Source organism: Hyperoodon ampullatus (assembly GCF_949752795.1).
Source record: "Hyperoodon ampullatus genome assembly, chromosome: 8".
NCBI classification, from domain to species: Eukaryota; Metazoa; Chordata; class Mammalia; order Artiodactyla; family Ziphiidae; genus Hyperoodon; species Hyperoodon ampullatus.
The window spans coordinates 96581683-96598207 of NC_136921.1; the positions used below are offsets into that span (position 1 = coordinate 96581683).

At 35.2% G+C, this 16525-nt stretch overlaps 1 protein-coding gene across 2 annotated transcripts in view; it reads right to left on the reverse strand.

Annotated features, from left to right (window-relative positions):
* PDE1A (phosphodiesterase 1A) overlaps positions 1-16525 on the reverse strand; it is a gene marked incomplete at both ends in the record, with an annotated part of 341142 nt that overhangs the window by 67127 nt on the left and 257490 nt on the right. For both annotated transcript variants that reach the window (XM_079710186.1, XM_079710187.1), the window contains 3 exons: positions 5238-5338; positions 13077-13217; positions 14060-14176. In XM_079710186.1, coding sequence (XP_079566312.1) covers positions 5238-5338; positions 13077-13217; positions 14060-14176 — 359 coding nt within the window. The remainder of the gene's footprint in view (positions 1-5237; positions 5339-13076; positions 13218-14059; positions 14177-16525) is intronic.

A 16525-nucleotide genomic window follows, 5' to 3' on the forward strand; every position in this document is an offset into this window, starting at 1 on the left:
TGACATCTTGGTTGCTTTTAAGTTTTGGCAATTATGAATAAAGCTGCTATAAACACCTCTGTGCAGGTTTTCGTGTGGACATAAGTTTTCAGCTCTGTTGGGTAAATACCAAGGAGAGTGATTGCTGGCTCACATGGTAAGAGCATGCTTAGTTTTTTAAGAAACCACCAAACTGTCTTCCAATACAGCTGTACCATTTTGCATTCTCATCAGCAATGCATGAGAGTTCCTGTTGATCTACATTCTTACTAGCGTTTGGTGCTGTCAATGTTCTGGATTTTGGCCTTTCTAAAAGATGTGTAGCGATATCTCGTTGTTTAATTTGCATTTCCCTGATGACATATAATATGGAGCATCTTTGCATAAGCTAATTTGCCATCTGTGTATCTTCGTTGGTGAGGTATCTGTTAAGGACCATTTTCAAATCAGGTTCTTTATTTTCTTATTGTTGAGTGTTAAGACTTCTTTATGTATTTTGCACAATAGTCCTTTATCAGATGTATCTTTTGCAAATATTTTCTCCTACTCTTTGATTGATCTTGTAATTCTCTTGATATTGCCTTTCATAAAGCAAAAATTTTTAATTTTAATGAGGTCCAGTTTATCAGTTATTTCTTTCAAGAATTGTGCTTTGGTGTTGTATTGAAAAAGTCATTGCCACGCCTAAGATCATCAAATAAAGTACTTAAGTTGCACTATTGAAATTGGTATTCTAGCATAAGTGTTCCAAGTGTTCTCAAATCTGTATAATTGAGCCCTTGCTTCTTCTTCCTCTGTCCCCTTAAGTTGCCAGATCATTTTGCAAGTGTGGAATGGAAGGAGAGCTTCTATGTTCAGTGCAGTGTCCCATGCATATAAGTTGGCAACTTGCAGGTAGGCAGTAAAAATAGCACCAAAGGAAAGTCAAGGTAAAACCTGTAACAATTTTGCTACCACTTTCACCAACACGCAACACACTCCTCCCACTTTTCCTTCCTCCTGGTAGACACATATTCTGTCAGCACTAAAAATGTCTCACTAAGACTATTTCAGGCTTTTCAGTGGGTAGCGATCTAGCACTGACCTTAGCACTGAAAGTTTACCAAAGAGTAGACAATGACAAATAAAAGAAAGAACTAAGAAATCTGGCTTCTGTAGCAAGCAACTTATTTGAGATCTGTATCTAATAGTCTGGTGGATAAACCAAGCTTGATTATTAATCTAACATAGGGGAAATGACCTATTAGGCAGTGGAATAATTACTTCCTCTTTTGTTCCTTGCACTATCATAAAAGTAGAATAACATATGTAGTTAGCTAATAGCATATAACCCCAAAATAGATTTTCTTTTAATCATCCCAGCCTTGGCCTAAGAATTTTATTAGCAATAATCATGGCTCGATACACAGAAAACTGAACTAGGAGAGCATACATGCAATCCTTGTTTGAGAGAAAATTAAATAGATCTTGTCCAAGTATCTCCAGAAATTTGCTGAGATCATGGGGAAAACTGTGATTTGCAAATCACATATTTTGTATCATACAATCTCAAATCTAGCCATGGCAGTTTTGCCAGGGTTACTGCATGATGTGGATCTAAGTATCACTATTTCTTCCTCTCAGCAACAAGCAAAGATGTGTTTTTTAACCAGATTTAATTGTAGCAAATTATGTGTGATTTTGTCTCATAAATCCAAAAGGACGCTGAGAATACAGAATGGTCTAAATGTTTGAGATAATCTTTGACTGCTATGGAGAGAACAAGATTCTAAGCAATACCCAGTGTCCATGGTTACATGTAGCTTGGCATTTTCTTTTCACAAAGAGGAAATTATTTCTATTTATTTACACTTTCAAGGATTGTATGAATTATAATGTCTGTATTGAACTTAAATCTAGCCTTGCACTATGTTTTAAATTATTTTTCAGTCATTTTGCATTATCCAGTAATTAGGTTTCCATATTAGAAAAGCAACTCTAAATCCAAGTAACAATGAATAATATAAAATATAATAGAATTATTGACATCAGTAACATAAAACCAATATATACTTGGACAAAATGTGAAGCCAATAATTTCAAAAAGCACATCATATTGTTGCATTTGTGATCATTACAACTTTTTTGTTCATAAAATGTTCAAGTTCTTGTAGAATTAATCTATTAAATAATTGATGCTGATAAACAATATATAAGAAAATAAGTAAAATACTAGACCTTTCCCCAGTTTTTATAGTTTCTTAATATAAAATGGTAAAAAGTGTATTCTTCTTCATCCTCCTCTCTCTCCTCTTTCTCCTCCTTCTTTTCTCCATCTCCTTTTCCTTCTCTGCAGTCTAAAGTATAAGTAGATCAGGACTCTTCATCCAGTTGTAAATCAATGGTAAAAGGTGAAATCTAGAAGTGATAATTTAATATTGCTGCTGGAGGCCAGTCCATTGCCTTTACTTTTCAAAATAGAAAGAGCAGGAAATATTTATTGGAAGCAAATCACTTGCTCCCTTCTCCAATTCCTAAAACTGAGGTCCTACACTGGGCCCAGCTCAGTAATGAGCTGTCTTTAATTAAAATCCCACTTATTATGAATTTGGTGGATATAGAAGAGCCTTTGCTAAGCAAAAATGGTCTGCATAGTTTACCTTTCCTTTGATGTTTAACACAAATGAAAACGGGACATCTCTATACTCTACAAATGTGTAGGTTAATAACATCCCTGCTGTACAACCAGACTTCAAGGTCTTCCTTTTCACTTTATGCTCTGTCAATCTGGGAGACTCTAGGGATAGACAGAATGCTTTCCCCAACATTTCATTGTTCGAATTTCAACTTTCCCTCTGTCTCTGTCAAGGGGCCATAATTTTCAAGTCCATCCATTTAAGGCTGTAAAAGATTGACTGTTATATGTCTGTCTCTACCCATGGGAGCAGAGTTATGTAAATAGACTGGATTGAGACTAAATGGCCATCATCTCAGCTTCTCAACCCTACTATTGCCACCAGCTGACTATGTGCATATAGTTAGGTAATTTCACCTATTAAGATCTTTGTTTTCTTTTCTTAGACTGTGAGGCTTAGACCAGATGATCTATAATGTGGATCTCAGTCACTGTAGGATCCCTTGAAGCTCTAAAATATTCAGTATTTTTTTTTTTTTTTTTTTTGTAGTACGCAGTCCTCTCACTGCTGTGGCCTCTCCCGTTGCGGAGGACAGGCTCCGGACGTGCAGGCTCAGCGGCCATGGCTCACAGGCCCAGCCGCTCCGCGGCATGTGGGATCCTCCCGGACCGGGGCATGAACCTCTGTCCTCTGCATCAGCAGGCGGACCCTCAGCCACTGTGCCACCAGGGAAGCCCTAAAATGTTCAGTATTTTAATAAAATGTTCCATGCTCCCCACATCAAAACAACAAATTCCTATAGCTGGAAAATCAGTTTTTAGAAATATTGCTCTTAAAATACAAATGAACAGACCACACAAAAACCTGCACATGAACATTTATGGCAGCTTTTTCATAAATGCCAAAATTTGGAGGAAACCAAGACATCCTTCAATAGTTGAATACGTGAACTCTGGTACATCCATGCAATGGAATATTATTCAGCAGTAAAAAGAAATGAGCTATCAAGTCATGAAAAGACATAGAGGAACCTTAAATGCATATTGTTAAGTGGAAGAAGCCAGTTTGAAAAGGCTTCATACTGCATGATTTCGAATACATGACATTTTGGAAAAGGCAAAACTAGAGATCTTAACAAGATCAGTGATTGCCATGGGTAAAGGGGGAAGGAGGGAGGGAAGAATGAAAAGATGAAGCTCAGGGGACTTTTTAGGTCAGTGAAACTATTGTGGATGATACTATAATGGTGGATACATGGCATTATACATTTGTAAAGCCCGTAAAATGTATAACACAAACAGTAAACCAAAATGCAGGCTATAGATTTTAGCTAATAATAATGTATCAATATTGATTCATCGATTGTAACAAATGTACCATACCTGATGTAAGATGTTAACACTAGGTGAAACTGTGGGGTTGGAGAAGGAGTATGTGGAAACTCTGTACTTTCTGTTCAATTTTTATGTAAACCTAAATCTACTCTAAGGAATAAAGTCTATTAATTTAAAAAAATGAACAAACAAAAAATAACTGGGTTTAGTTTTCCCTCAACAAGAATGGAGAGCTCTACAGTAGTTCCAGAAAGAAACCAGTCTCTCGACTTACATCTCCATCTTAAGCATCTCTGACTAGTGAAAGACATAGAAATTCAGGATCCTATGTAAACAAGTGAATTGGATCCTGATGGGTCTTAAACCAAATTCTGTTTCCCAGGTACTGAAATCTCTTTGCAGCCAAAAAGAGCTTAGAGCCCCTTTCTATTATGGACTGAATCATGTTCCCCCCAATTTATATGTTTATATAACCCCAGTACCTTAGAATGTGACTGTATTTGGAGATAAGGCCTTTAAAGAGAAAATTGATGTTAAAAGAGGTCAAAGGGTGGGCCCTAATCCAATATGACTGATGTCTTATAAGAAGAGAAAGAGACCCTGAGGTATGTTCAAGCACAGAAAAAAGGTCATGTGAGGACACAGCAAGAAGTCAGCCATCTGCAAGCCAAGGGGAGAGACCTCAGAAGAAAGCAACTTGCTAACACTTTGATCTTGCATGTCCAATCTTCAGAACTGTGAGAAAATGTCTGTTATTTAAACCACCCAATCTGTAGTATTATGTAATATTCCTAACAGACTAATACACCTCTACTCTGGTATTTTGATTCTAATAACTGCCATTATTACCATAATTAAAAATCCAATTTTCTAATTATTTTAAATTTAATATTGCATGCTAACCTGGAAATAAGATTTCTTTGATCTTTGGATTTTTTTTCAGAAGTGCAACTTCATTACTTTCAAATATATAATGACACCAGACTGATGCCGTGAACAATAATGTTGTAAGATTTGTCCCAGTGAATAAATGTCTGACTTGTGTGATAGTTTAGTGCAAGTCTGGGCAAAGAAAAATTATCTTATACATTTTTATGTTCTTTAAATTGCTAAATATGCCACCAAAATACAAGATTCTTGATAAATAAGAATTGCTGATTGAGGTGTTTCAAGCTTAAGGCATTTTGCTAAAATCTATTCTTATTAGACATCTTCATTATTATTTTGAAATCCTCTTAAAAATAAGTAATATTCAGAAAAATAAATTTCAAGTTTTAACTTAGAAAAGTTAATCCTTTATCTAACTTACCTTGTCTGAATATGAAAATTGTTTGTAGTTCCCGTATGCTCATAATCATGAATGGCAGCAGCAAAGACCATTGCTAAAATTTCCAGTTCAGTGAGCCAGTGCTATTAAATTAAACAAAGATTCCATCATATCAAAAAGCAGAGTCAATGTTGTCTCTCTACAAAATAAATATTTTCATTGCACACAGTATAAATCAATATATAAAATTGTTATATGAATTTTAAATAATTTTCTCCCTATTTTACCTCCATTAATTGTGCATAATGGATTCTTCATGAGGCTGATGATTGTTTCATGGCTTGTTAAGTTAAAAATTCAGACATTATAATTTTCCTTGCTAATTGGAAAAGAAGTAATTTTCTATGATTTAAAAGGTGAACTCTAAATGGATTTTGAATTTACAGCCTTACCAATTTGGGATCTCATGAAATCATTTCAGTTTAGTGATTTTTAACATATAACTCATACAACACTAAAATGTCTTTTAGCACAACTTTTGTAGAAGACCCTACTATTAGAAAATTTTCCACCTGTGAGTTGAAAATATTCACTTTGGTCATTAGAGAAACTGAACTTAGTTTTTATATTTAGAGATTTAGAAGAGTTTCCAAGAATTTATCAAGTTTGTTCTTCATGATACATATATTCTATGACTATACAATTAAACAATAGCAATGAAAGAATAAATGCTTTCACATAAAATCCAGAGCACTGCTTCATATACATTGATTTTTTTGTTGTTGTTGTTATCAATCGGATGGTTTTAATAAAATTTCTCTGCTGTTATAAGTCCATTTAGGTAATTTGATAGTTTATTCATTACTCACATTTTGCATAACACTTTAAATGCATTGTTCAATATGATAATCACATATGACTATTTAAATTAAAAATAAATAAAATTAAGTAAAATTAAGTTCACTTTTTCAGTTGCAGTAGCCACATTTCAACTGCTCAGTAGCGGCAAGTGGTTATCTTATAGAACAGTACAGATACAAAATACTTCCATCACCACAGGAAGTTCTATTGGAGAGCGCTGTAAGTAGGTGGTACTTGATGGTAAGAATACAGGATCTAAAATGATGTGGAACTTGCTCTTAGTGGTTTTATGCCATACACTTGAAACAAAGACCTTGCACAAAGCAGCAAAAAATATAAAGTACATGCATACTTGATGAAAACTCACAGAATAGAAGGGCAGATAGGACATCTGTTTGGTGGCAATGGATCTTGGAAGAAGGATGGACAAAGATTGGTAGCTAAATGCAAGATTGGGAACAGAGAGATTCTAAATAGAAAGAGTACATATGGAATGATACCATAGAGGCCTGTACAGAAATTGAATTGCTAATAGTACAATTGTGTTGGAGAGTCAAGTGAAGTGAGATTGAAGGTGGAGTATGGGAAAGAATTGATAAGCTAAGTTGATTAGAGGTGATGAATTAAGATTTTGAATAAAAGGCAACAGGAAGCCACTGTAGGTCCATGGGTCTAACAGTGGAGATGACACTGTTGAGTCTCATGATTGCTAAAGGCACAGTCTTATTCATCTTTGCTCCTTTCATATAACCCATCATGGTATTTGGCACATAGTAGGAACTTGGCATTTGTCTGTTGAATTGAATTTCACTAGTTTTGCATTTAGAGGAGGTAACAGGGAATAGTGGAAAGAGACCGTGGAATCAGAGAATCCTGATTTTAAGCCTTTGTTAATCCTCAGGCAAATAAGCTATTTACCCTCTCAGGCACAGTTTCCATGAAAATAGAATTAGTGATCATTCCCCTGTGGACTTTAAAAGAAATTTAAAGTTGATGTATGTGCTGTGCCTATTACAAGTCTTAATATACAGTAAAATACAGAATAAATGGCATTTTACTGAACTTATTACTTTAAATACATTGTTTAAGGTATTGAATCTGGAAAATAATAATGAGTTAACATATCTTTAGTGATTGCAATTCAAGAATAAATGCCTCACAGTAGGATGACTGAAGCAGAAATGATTTTTAAAACTAAGGAGAGCTGATATAACTAGCTGCACTGTGTTTATAGGTGCATTTAATTGTGAGTCATTAAAAGGAAGGAAATTACCTCATTAAAGGCCTATATTACAGGCTGAACTGGGACTGAGCCTCCAATGTCCCCATTGAGACTGTGGAATTAAACACCATGAACTGAATAGCAATTGAAGATAAACCAGATTTTGTAACCCCAGAAATCCGTTGTTTTAATAAAGAAAATTGTTATTAGAAAAAAAAATCACCTATTTTCTTAAGTATTTCCTATTGGTTATATTTAAGATTTACAGACTTACCTGTGATTTTTAAAAAGCAATATTCTATATCTACTAAGATAATATAGAATATGAAGCTGCAATTGTAAAATAATTAAATTAGGAAATAAGAGATGAATTTTAATTATAGATTATCTCATAAGTATTTAAAATTATTATCTTCCTAACTGTCAAAATTGATTATACATGTTTCCTGTTTTTAGTCTCATTAATCTCTGCCTCCTATAAATAGTATTTCCTTCATCAATTCATCTTACTTATTGCCACAGTATAGTCTTAACAATTAAGTTTACATTATAAACTAGTTTGGGAAGAGAGAAACATTGAACATTCACACTTAATTGAAAAATACATCTATTTCATATTAGTGAAAGTAGAATTGGGAGCTGATTTTTATGTCCTTAGTTGACAATTCATTGTACACTGGTGTTGAATGAGAATTCTAACTCAGAAAATGGTTGCTTAAATTCATGAATTTTGTAAATGACTCATGATGACAAGTCAGAGAGAATAAGTCTGAATCATATCGTTCTTCCCAACTAGAACAGTGGTCAGTCCATAACCTAAGTTCTTCTGATTCTTAATAGGCAGAAATAAAGGGTTAAAATGAAGAGTCATGAGCAGTGTAGACATTGTGCTTCATCTAAACTGCATTTTGCCTAAAGAATTGCTCAGGTAGACTTGCTGTAAAATGCGCAGTCCTCAAATTATACCAGAGAGAGGTATTGACTGCCATTAATAGCATGTACAATGTTGATGGAAAGAAAGGAGAAGGAACTAACATTAACTGGACTTTTTAGGTAGATGGTTTCATTTAATTTTTATAATCACCCTATTTACCATTTACTAGGTAAATGTTTTAAATCTTATTTGGCAAATAACACAGCTGAATCCTAAAGAATTGAATCAACCTGCCAAAGGTCACATAGCTCTCAAGTGGCAGAGCAGGAATTCAAACTAAAATCTGTCTGATTCCAAAATTTCTGTTCTTTCCACAGATCACAATATTCCTTCCTCCTATGGATGACAAGAGCTTTCATTATTCCAGGGTGGTAATATGCTGAATACATTCTTCTAAGATTTCAAAAGCAGAATTCCTAGATAATTTAACTAAATACACTGATAGGTAGAGAAGCTAACAAAGCTTTAAGACTTAGGATGTAATTTTCATATCTGAATTATTTAATGTGTGTGTGTGTGTGTGTGTGTGTGTGTATGATAGAGAATGTATATGTGTATATGTATAGGCCTGGGAGAATTTTAGGTCAGAAAATCACATTGACATATTAGCTCCTGGTGTGTCTAAAAGGGCATAATTAACAACCCCTTTAGCTTACATGATAGGTAGGGTTGGACCTTTTTTTCTCTATCCCTTTGAATAGACTGAGGTACTTTGCTATAACTTACTCAATACGGAAAGCGAGTATATTATAATAATATTAACATATAATACACATAAGTTAATATATAATATATAAATTACGAATAATTTTTACTAATAGCTATTAGGTTTCAGGAACTAGGTTAGGATTACACATATGATATCATTACTCCTCACTGTTGTACTACAAGGTAGTTGGTATTATTAACCACATTTTAGTGACAAGGGAACAGATATGGAGAGCAAGTGAGCTAGGAAGTGGGGAAGTAGGGTTTTAAATCTGTGTTTGCTTGCCTTGAAAGCCCACACTCTTCCAAACACTGTTGTATTGGAAGCCATTTACAAGAACAGAATTTCCATGTAGTTTGCAGAACAGAGACATAGTGGCGAATTTCTGTAGATTGGAGAAAAATTAAGTAATTTCAGAGTGTGAGGTGCTATTTCTGGGTGTAGTCAGTGGACTACAAGTTCCAAAGGAATAGTTTTCAAGTTATCTCTGTTTCTTCTACTCTCAGTATTAGAGGGAACGCAGTGCCAGGAGCCCTCAAGTACAAGTGTTCCCTTGCCAAAGCCCTCAGATGATTTTATATTCAAAGAGACATTTGGAAGTGGCTTGGCAGCATTCGGTGAAGCATTTGCTCTTTAGCAAATGGATTGAGCTACCACACACCCGTACCACCTGGCTACAAATTAAGTGACAAAAGGAGAGAGAGGGAGACAGACGGTGTCCTGGCATCCTCTCTGCACTGCCTACTCCCCAGTCTGAGAGTGTCCCAATATGACATTAACAAACTGAAGGACAATGGCTTCACCCCAATCCCTTTCAGGCAACGGTCCTGTGAACGTTTTGCAGGTGACAGGCTGCACTAGTCATCCGACAGTGCTGGGCTGCTACTGGAGTGCTCCATAAATGTCATGCTGATAAGACCATCTTGAAACAGCAGGAGATGACTAAAACACTAAAGTAAGTGACCCTGTCTTCTCCATATCAAAGCCTAGGGGTTTCAGTTAAATGAATATTTCTGTAATGCTTTATTTTTTGTTTCAAAGAACCAGCACATTCATATGTATGAAAATTAATACTCTCCTACTACCATCTTTTTAATCTAAAGAAAAGCCTATTAAAATAACTTGCAAAAAACTCTCAAGCTGGCAATGTAGCATAGTTTTGACAAAATAGTCAATAAACTGAAAATTCATTTTGCCTTTCCTTTCATCATCAATCATAAAATTTCTCATTAGTTTAAATGTATTCTCCCAATCCTGGACAACACTGACAGTCTTCCACCCGACTATTTTTGTAATGGCCAAACTAAGGGATAAGTAAAGAGTCCACCGACACTTTTCTTGGTAAAGGATGAATAAAATTAGAAATGTTTCTAAACCAAACCTGCTAAAGTAGAGTGAAGTTATATATCTCAAAAAGTGACTATGTGATCTTTACTAACAACTTTAACTTTCTAAGAGTCATGCCAGGCTGGGCCAGATTTCCCCAGTCTTCCAGAGAAGTTGGAATGGCTTGTTAGATCCTGGAACAAGTCTTCCTTGCAAGTCTGAGGGTAAATGCACATTGTAGATTTGCATTTCTCTATTTACCCACCAATATAGCATCCCTCATCTGTTCAATGTCACCTTCAGAATAGAGGTTCTGAAGCTGAACTAGGAGTCTTTTATTTGGTTCCCTTTACACTTGTGGTACTTAAGCAAAAATGTATTTCAAAACAAAATCCTGGTTTCCTACCAGCCTGAAATGGCATATATCTTCTGGTTGTACTTCATAATTAAAGCAGAGATTTTTTTTATACCAAAGTAGGCATTACTTTTCCACTCCATTTTGTTCTGAGGAAACTTAATTAGTACAGTTTCTGTTTCAGACTAACACATACATATTTCACTTTTCAGTTAACTTTTCAAAGCCACAGAATTCAGGGAAGAGGAAATGCCAAACACTTGAAATGAAAACCACCTCACAATCAGATTTAATTCCAAGGCCTTGGAAAGGAAAAGCAAATCTAACCAGGAAGATGTTAAAGCAACTTTTTCAAGCGTTAACAGCATCTGCAGCTGTCAGGAGGCACTTTGTTTTTCACATTAATTGCCATGTATATCGAACCAAATGAAAACACAGAGTTCAAGAAACAGCTCTGACAATGAAGACTTATTAAACCAACAGAGCTTTAAAATAATTTGTGTGTATGTGTGTGTGCACACACACACATGCTAGAAAGAGAAACAGATAGAAAGTTACATATACTACTTTAAAAAACCTTACAATATTTCGAAGCTATATCTTTGAAAGTTTGAGTTTCTACTTATTATTGTTAAGTTCTACTTCCTCCCTTTAAATGTCAAATCAGACTCCTGGAATGAATGGTGAGTAAACTTCAACCAAGGACCAAGTTCAGCCATGACTGCATTTGATTTGGCTCGATGGGCACATTTATATCTTAACTGGGTGACACCCACATTTACATCTTAAAAAGAGAAAACAAAGGTATAAGGTTAACATCACATATAATTCAGCCTTCTAGAAGGCCACAAAAGAGTCATGCATCAGTGAAGGTTTTTGAGATTTTTACCTCCCCATAGTAGGCATTAACTCCAAAGCAGGTTATATTACTTAGTGATCCTGCCAATATAATGCATATTTCTATTGAATTGGTAGTGATATTCGAAGAAAATTCTTCATTAAAAGCCCAGCTGAGCTCCCAGCTATTAGCCATTATGAACTGCCAGCCATGTGAGTGAATCACTGTGGATGTCTTGCCCAGTGATGTCCTCAGATGTCTTTGACCATACTTGCTAGCTGGTCACAATCACACAAGAGACCCCAAATGAGAACCTTCTAGTTGGGACCCTTCTAACTACAGACACCCATGAGAAACAATGATAAATTATTGTTTTAAGCCACTGAGTTTAGAGTAGTTTGTTTTGGAGAAAACAGATAATTGGAACATGGGGCAGGAGTGGAATCTGAGCCCAAGGCATTGATGGATCTGCAACATTTTGGAGGCAAAAAAGATGGAGAAGTAAAATAGATAATTTCTGCATTCATCACGTGAGACACCTTTGGATGAATCATAGCAAAGGGATCTTATGTGTAGTAAACCACACACTGGATTCTGGGGGAAAATGTATATAATTATCATCTGTATACAATAAACTTGGAGAATCATGTACCTGCTACAAGTTTTCAAGATCTTCAGGACTCTATACTGTGGCCCTAAGGGCTTTGTGTGGGACCAGGTAAGGAACACAGTCTCTGGGGCAGAATGATGAGATATGGAGGAGTAGTGGTTACACAGATCTGAATGCCAATGAGACTTACCAATAAAGAGAATGTGACTTTTGAAATCTAAACAGGTAGGCAATGTAAATTATGGGGTTTGGTGGACCATTCTACTTATATGCATTTTATGGTACTGCTTCAGCTTAGGTTGATACATGAGGAATCAAAAATGTACTCAGATTCTGGGGATCTCACATGGCTCATACCCTTTTGAACCCATCCCAGTTTGGAACCTTCAGAAGGAAGGACTTCCCATCCCTTTTTATCCCTTGGAAGTAATCCTATGCTCTAAGACACTATAGAAATTCTAGGCAGTCCCAGACTTCCTAACATCTACTCATTTTTGTCCCAGGATTTGCACTGCTGAACCATTTATTCACTCATCAACTGATTCATTCAAATACAAAGAGAAGGAAGAAGAATTCGGAAAAATCCAAATGAATAATTTCCAAAAATCCCTATTAGGATTTGATTGTAATTAGCAATGCAAACATGTAAAAGAGAAAAAGCTACTGAGGTCAGCTTGGGTGATGAAAGGAGGGGAGAGCACTACGACTAACTTTTATTCCAAAGACTTTTTCTCTAGGTCACTTTTCTGGGGGTTGATACCTATGGGAAAAGGAACTTACAAATGAAAAATGTTACACAGTCCAAATTTTGAAAAATTTGCGGTCTATTTTCATTTGCTTCTGGAGATCTTTTTTCACTGAGTTAAAATATTTTTTGAAAAATGAATATTATAAATAACTCATTAACCCTCAAAAATCCAGAAGATTATTACTTATAATACTTTTTTGAGTATTAAAGAGACAGTGAGAAGGGAATGGAATTTGATGTTGCAAACTAACAAACTTCAGTTACTAAGACTTTCTTACCATGATACCTGTATGAAGCATTATGTAATGAACGGTTTGAGTGACATCAGCTGCATGAATCAAATTGTGATACGGATTTTTGTACTTGCTGTAACCAACTTCTAAAGCTTCTGCAAAGGCAATTAGGCAAGAAACAGGAATCTGCAGAAAGTAACAATTATGATTATATTTTGACCAAAAGAGTGGCACTAAATCAACATGAGCACAAAGTTGTTTGGGATGGGATACATTAGTGAGTCAGATGTGGGTAGTAGTTTCTTAAAGTTAAATGTGGATTGTTCTGAAAAAACATTTCATTAACCTGTCAGTTTTCAATGCTGAGAAGGATTATAACCCCCAAGTGTTTAATTAAGATAGATGAAATAATAGTCTTACCCATACAGCAATCTTTAAATTTTGTATCTTCCAGAGTCAGATAAGAAGGATACTTCTTAAAGGGGTAAAATTTTCTAATTACAACTGGTGAAGTCTAGTTTTTCTATCAGTAATTCAAGGGGGTTAAAATAAATGACCTGCCAGTAAATTCTAACTCTAAATATAACACGATTCCATAGATACAGGCCCAGAAATCTGAATCAAATCTGTTGCTGAGATGGCTCTAAGTGAAGTTAATTAGAAACCCTTTCATTTCAATTTAAGGAAAGCTGCCAATAATGGTTCATTCTGCATTTTAGGAAAATCATATTTCTTTAAGACATAGATTCCAATCTTTACATGAGTGTTCTGTGAATAATTCAGGGGGAGTTTGTATCTTGTTGGAATGAGTCTATCATGGCCTTATGATACCCCAGTGGATATACAGAAATGTCAGTGATTTGTAGAGAATGGCTATATCAAGTGGTGAACTCGTCCCCTTAGTTCTGTGATCTGACAACCCAGAAACATTTTTAAATGGATTGATTAATGACCCAATGTTCTGCATTTTCATTCTTATTCAGATAACTCATTCTCAGAGCATTTTACTTTTGTTCCATGTTTCTGACCTTGAAACGGTTGATAAGATCATATCTGGTAAATAGTTCATAAATCATAAACTTCAGACTATGTTCTCCACTTGCTTCATTCAAGGCAAATACATCAAAAGACCATTTATCAACATCCTGTAGGAAAAAAAGTAAATATTTTAGTTGGCAATATCATATGATTCTGTTTCTTTCTATGAAAAAATTCTTGGAAAGCTCAGGCATTGTACATCCAGCAGGTCAGATTTCAATTCAGCACATCAAACTTCATTTTTACCAGTGTCTGATGTGACAGGGACACTTAGTATCTATGGATCCACAAAAGTGAGGTCAATAATGCTTAAGATCTTCCCCTTAATCCCAAGGTTATCCAATATGATGTAGTAAACCTGATAACTCTATAACACTTCCCATATTCTTAGTCTCTCTCCAAATGCATGCCATAAATCATTTTCCCAGAGTGGGCCTCATTTCAAGGTGGAATTGCAGGTTATGTGGGTGATGTAATTGAGAGAGAGAGGGAAGATAGCCCCAATTTATCTTTCCCACACACCCACCTGCTACATTGCTTGAAATTCTACCGTTTAAAAGTTACTAATTTGGTTTAAAGATTTGAAATTTTATGTCTTTTTTTTTTTTAAGATGAAGATGCTGTAGAGAGACAGAGCTCTCTCTCTCAGTAGAGTACTACGACCTTATTACTCACTCTAACCTTGGCTGCTTCATTTTTACTTTCTACCAGGGCCAGATTGTAAGATAAAGGAAGTGGGTCTCTTGATTGAGGGGGAGGTTAGTAATTTTGGCATTTCAGGCAATTCCCCAGGGAAGTGGCCAGGCCTGTAGGGAAATAGATACCCTAGGAAAGTCCCCCCTAACTGTGGGAAAAGAGGGCAACGAGCAGGTATATCCAACTACTCCAGCCACCTCACGACTTTGATTCAGGTAATTCCAGGACAAAAACTTGCAGAGGGGTCCACAAAATGGACTTGTAGCAAGTGGTATCAGTACGTTAAGGAGGTATTAAGTACATCAGTACATTAAGGTAAAGCTTGAGTTGCAATAGTAAATAAATCACTGAAACTTAAAAATCTACAGAAATACAGCAGAATCAGTTCTAACGATTATCCTAAATTATTAGCAAAGAAGGTCTAGTGTTTGCATACACACAACAGGTTTAGTATTGAACAGTAAGTGGACAACCTTAAAGCTATACATTAATTTTGAATTTGAGCAGGCCCTGTTTAGAACTTCATTCATTTAACACATTTCACAGAGGCCAACAATACATGCTGTAATATGCTGAAACTAAACTGAAAATCTGATAAAAAGTATCCAAACCATCTCTTAAAACTATTTCTTTCCACAAATAGTAACAATAACATCAAACGTGTTTTTAATCATTTCAAAACACCACTGAAATATTTTTTGGTTTCCTTGGGTACCTTTGTTAAATTCCTTGCGTTTGGCCCTAATTTGATCCCGAAATACTTGCTTGATCAGTTTGTAAATTTAAAAATCTCTCAAAGTTCTGTTAGAAGGCATTTACAATCAATAAAGCTCAAAGGAGACCAACAAATCTCACCAAATTCCAAAGCTAACACAGAATTAGTTCAGACTGTTACAGGCTGCTATTTACAGTTCCCAGTAGGGGTTTCCCACTGAGTAAAAGCTTAGCTCTCCATTTTGGGGATTTTTTTTAATCAACAATGGTGATTTACATCTGTAAACTACTGCAGATGCTTGCCTTTTACTTTGTCAGATTGAGAACAAACAAGACAAGGAAGTATCTCAGGAAATTAGAATTATTAAAACATTCTTAACTTAGTGATAATTCTCTTCAACCTGTTAGTTCATGTTTTCCCTACACTACATTTTAGAAAAATGTTTATATTCTCCATACCAGAATACTCTGTTAGCTGGTTTCTAAGAAAAATAAATAAAAGTAAGTAATTTTCTTGCCCACAGTTCAGGAAATAATGAGGAAATCAAAATCTCTCAAGAGCCAAGGAGTAATTAATATCTGATAATGTGACATTTCAGTTATATACTTGCCTCTATTATCACTTTAGAAACATGAATATAAAAAAGCTTCTAAGAAAAACAAACTACATTTTTAAATGAATAAGATTAAAATCTAATATGCAGCAGAGAAAAAACAAATGCAAAGGGGATGCTTTAAAGGAAATTAAAGAACAAAAGAAAGCAATATAGATTTAAACTAGGAAAGGAGTTCAATACATCAAAGATAAAATAACCCAGGATATTCTGTTGCTAGTATTCTTTAAATTTGTGGTTAATACAAGAAAACCACCATTAAACTGTTAGAGGAGACAAAGTTGAATTTCCTACCCAAATTAAGTGATGGAATGAAATAAGGAATGTAGAATGATGAGCCTACAAAATGCCTCTTTAGTAATAAAGTCTAGGAATAGTGTGCGCGTGCACACACACACACATGCAATGGGAACAAGCAAGTCAAAAACTTTC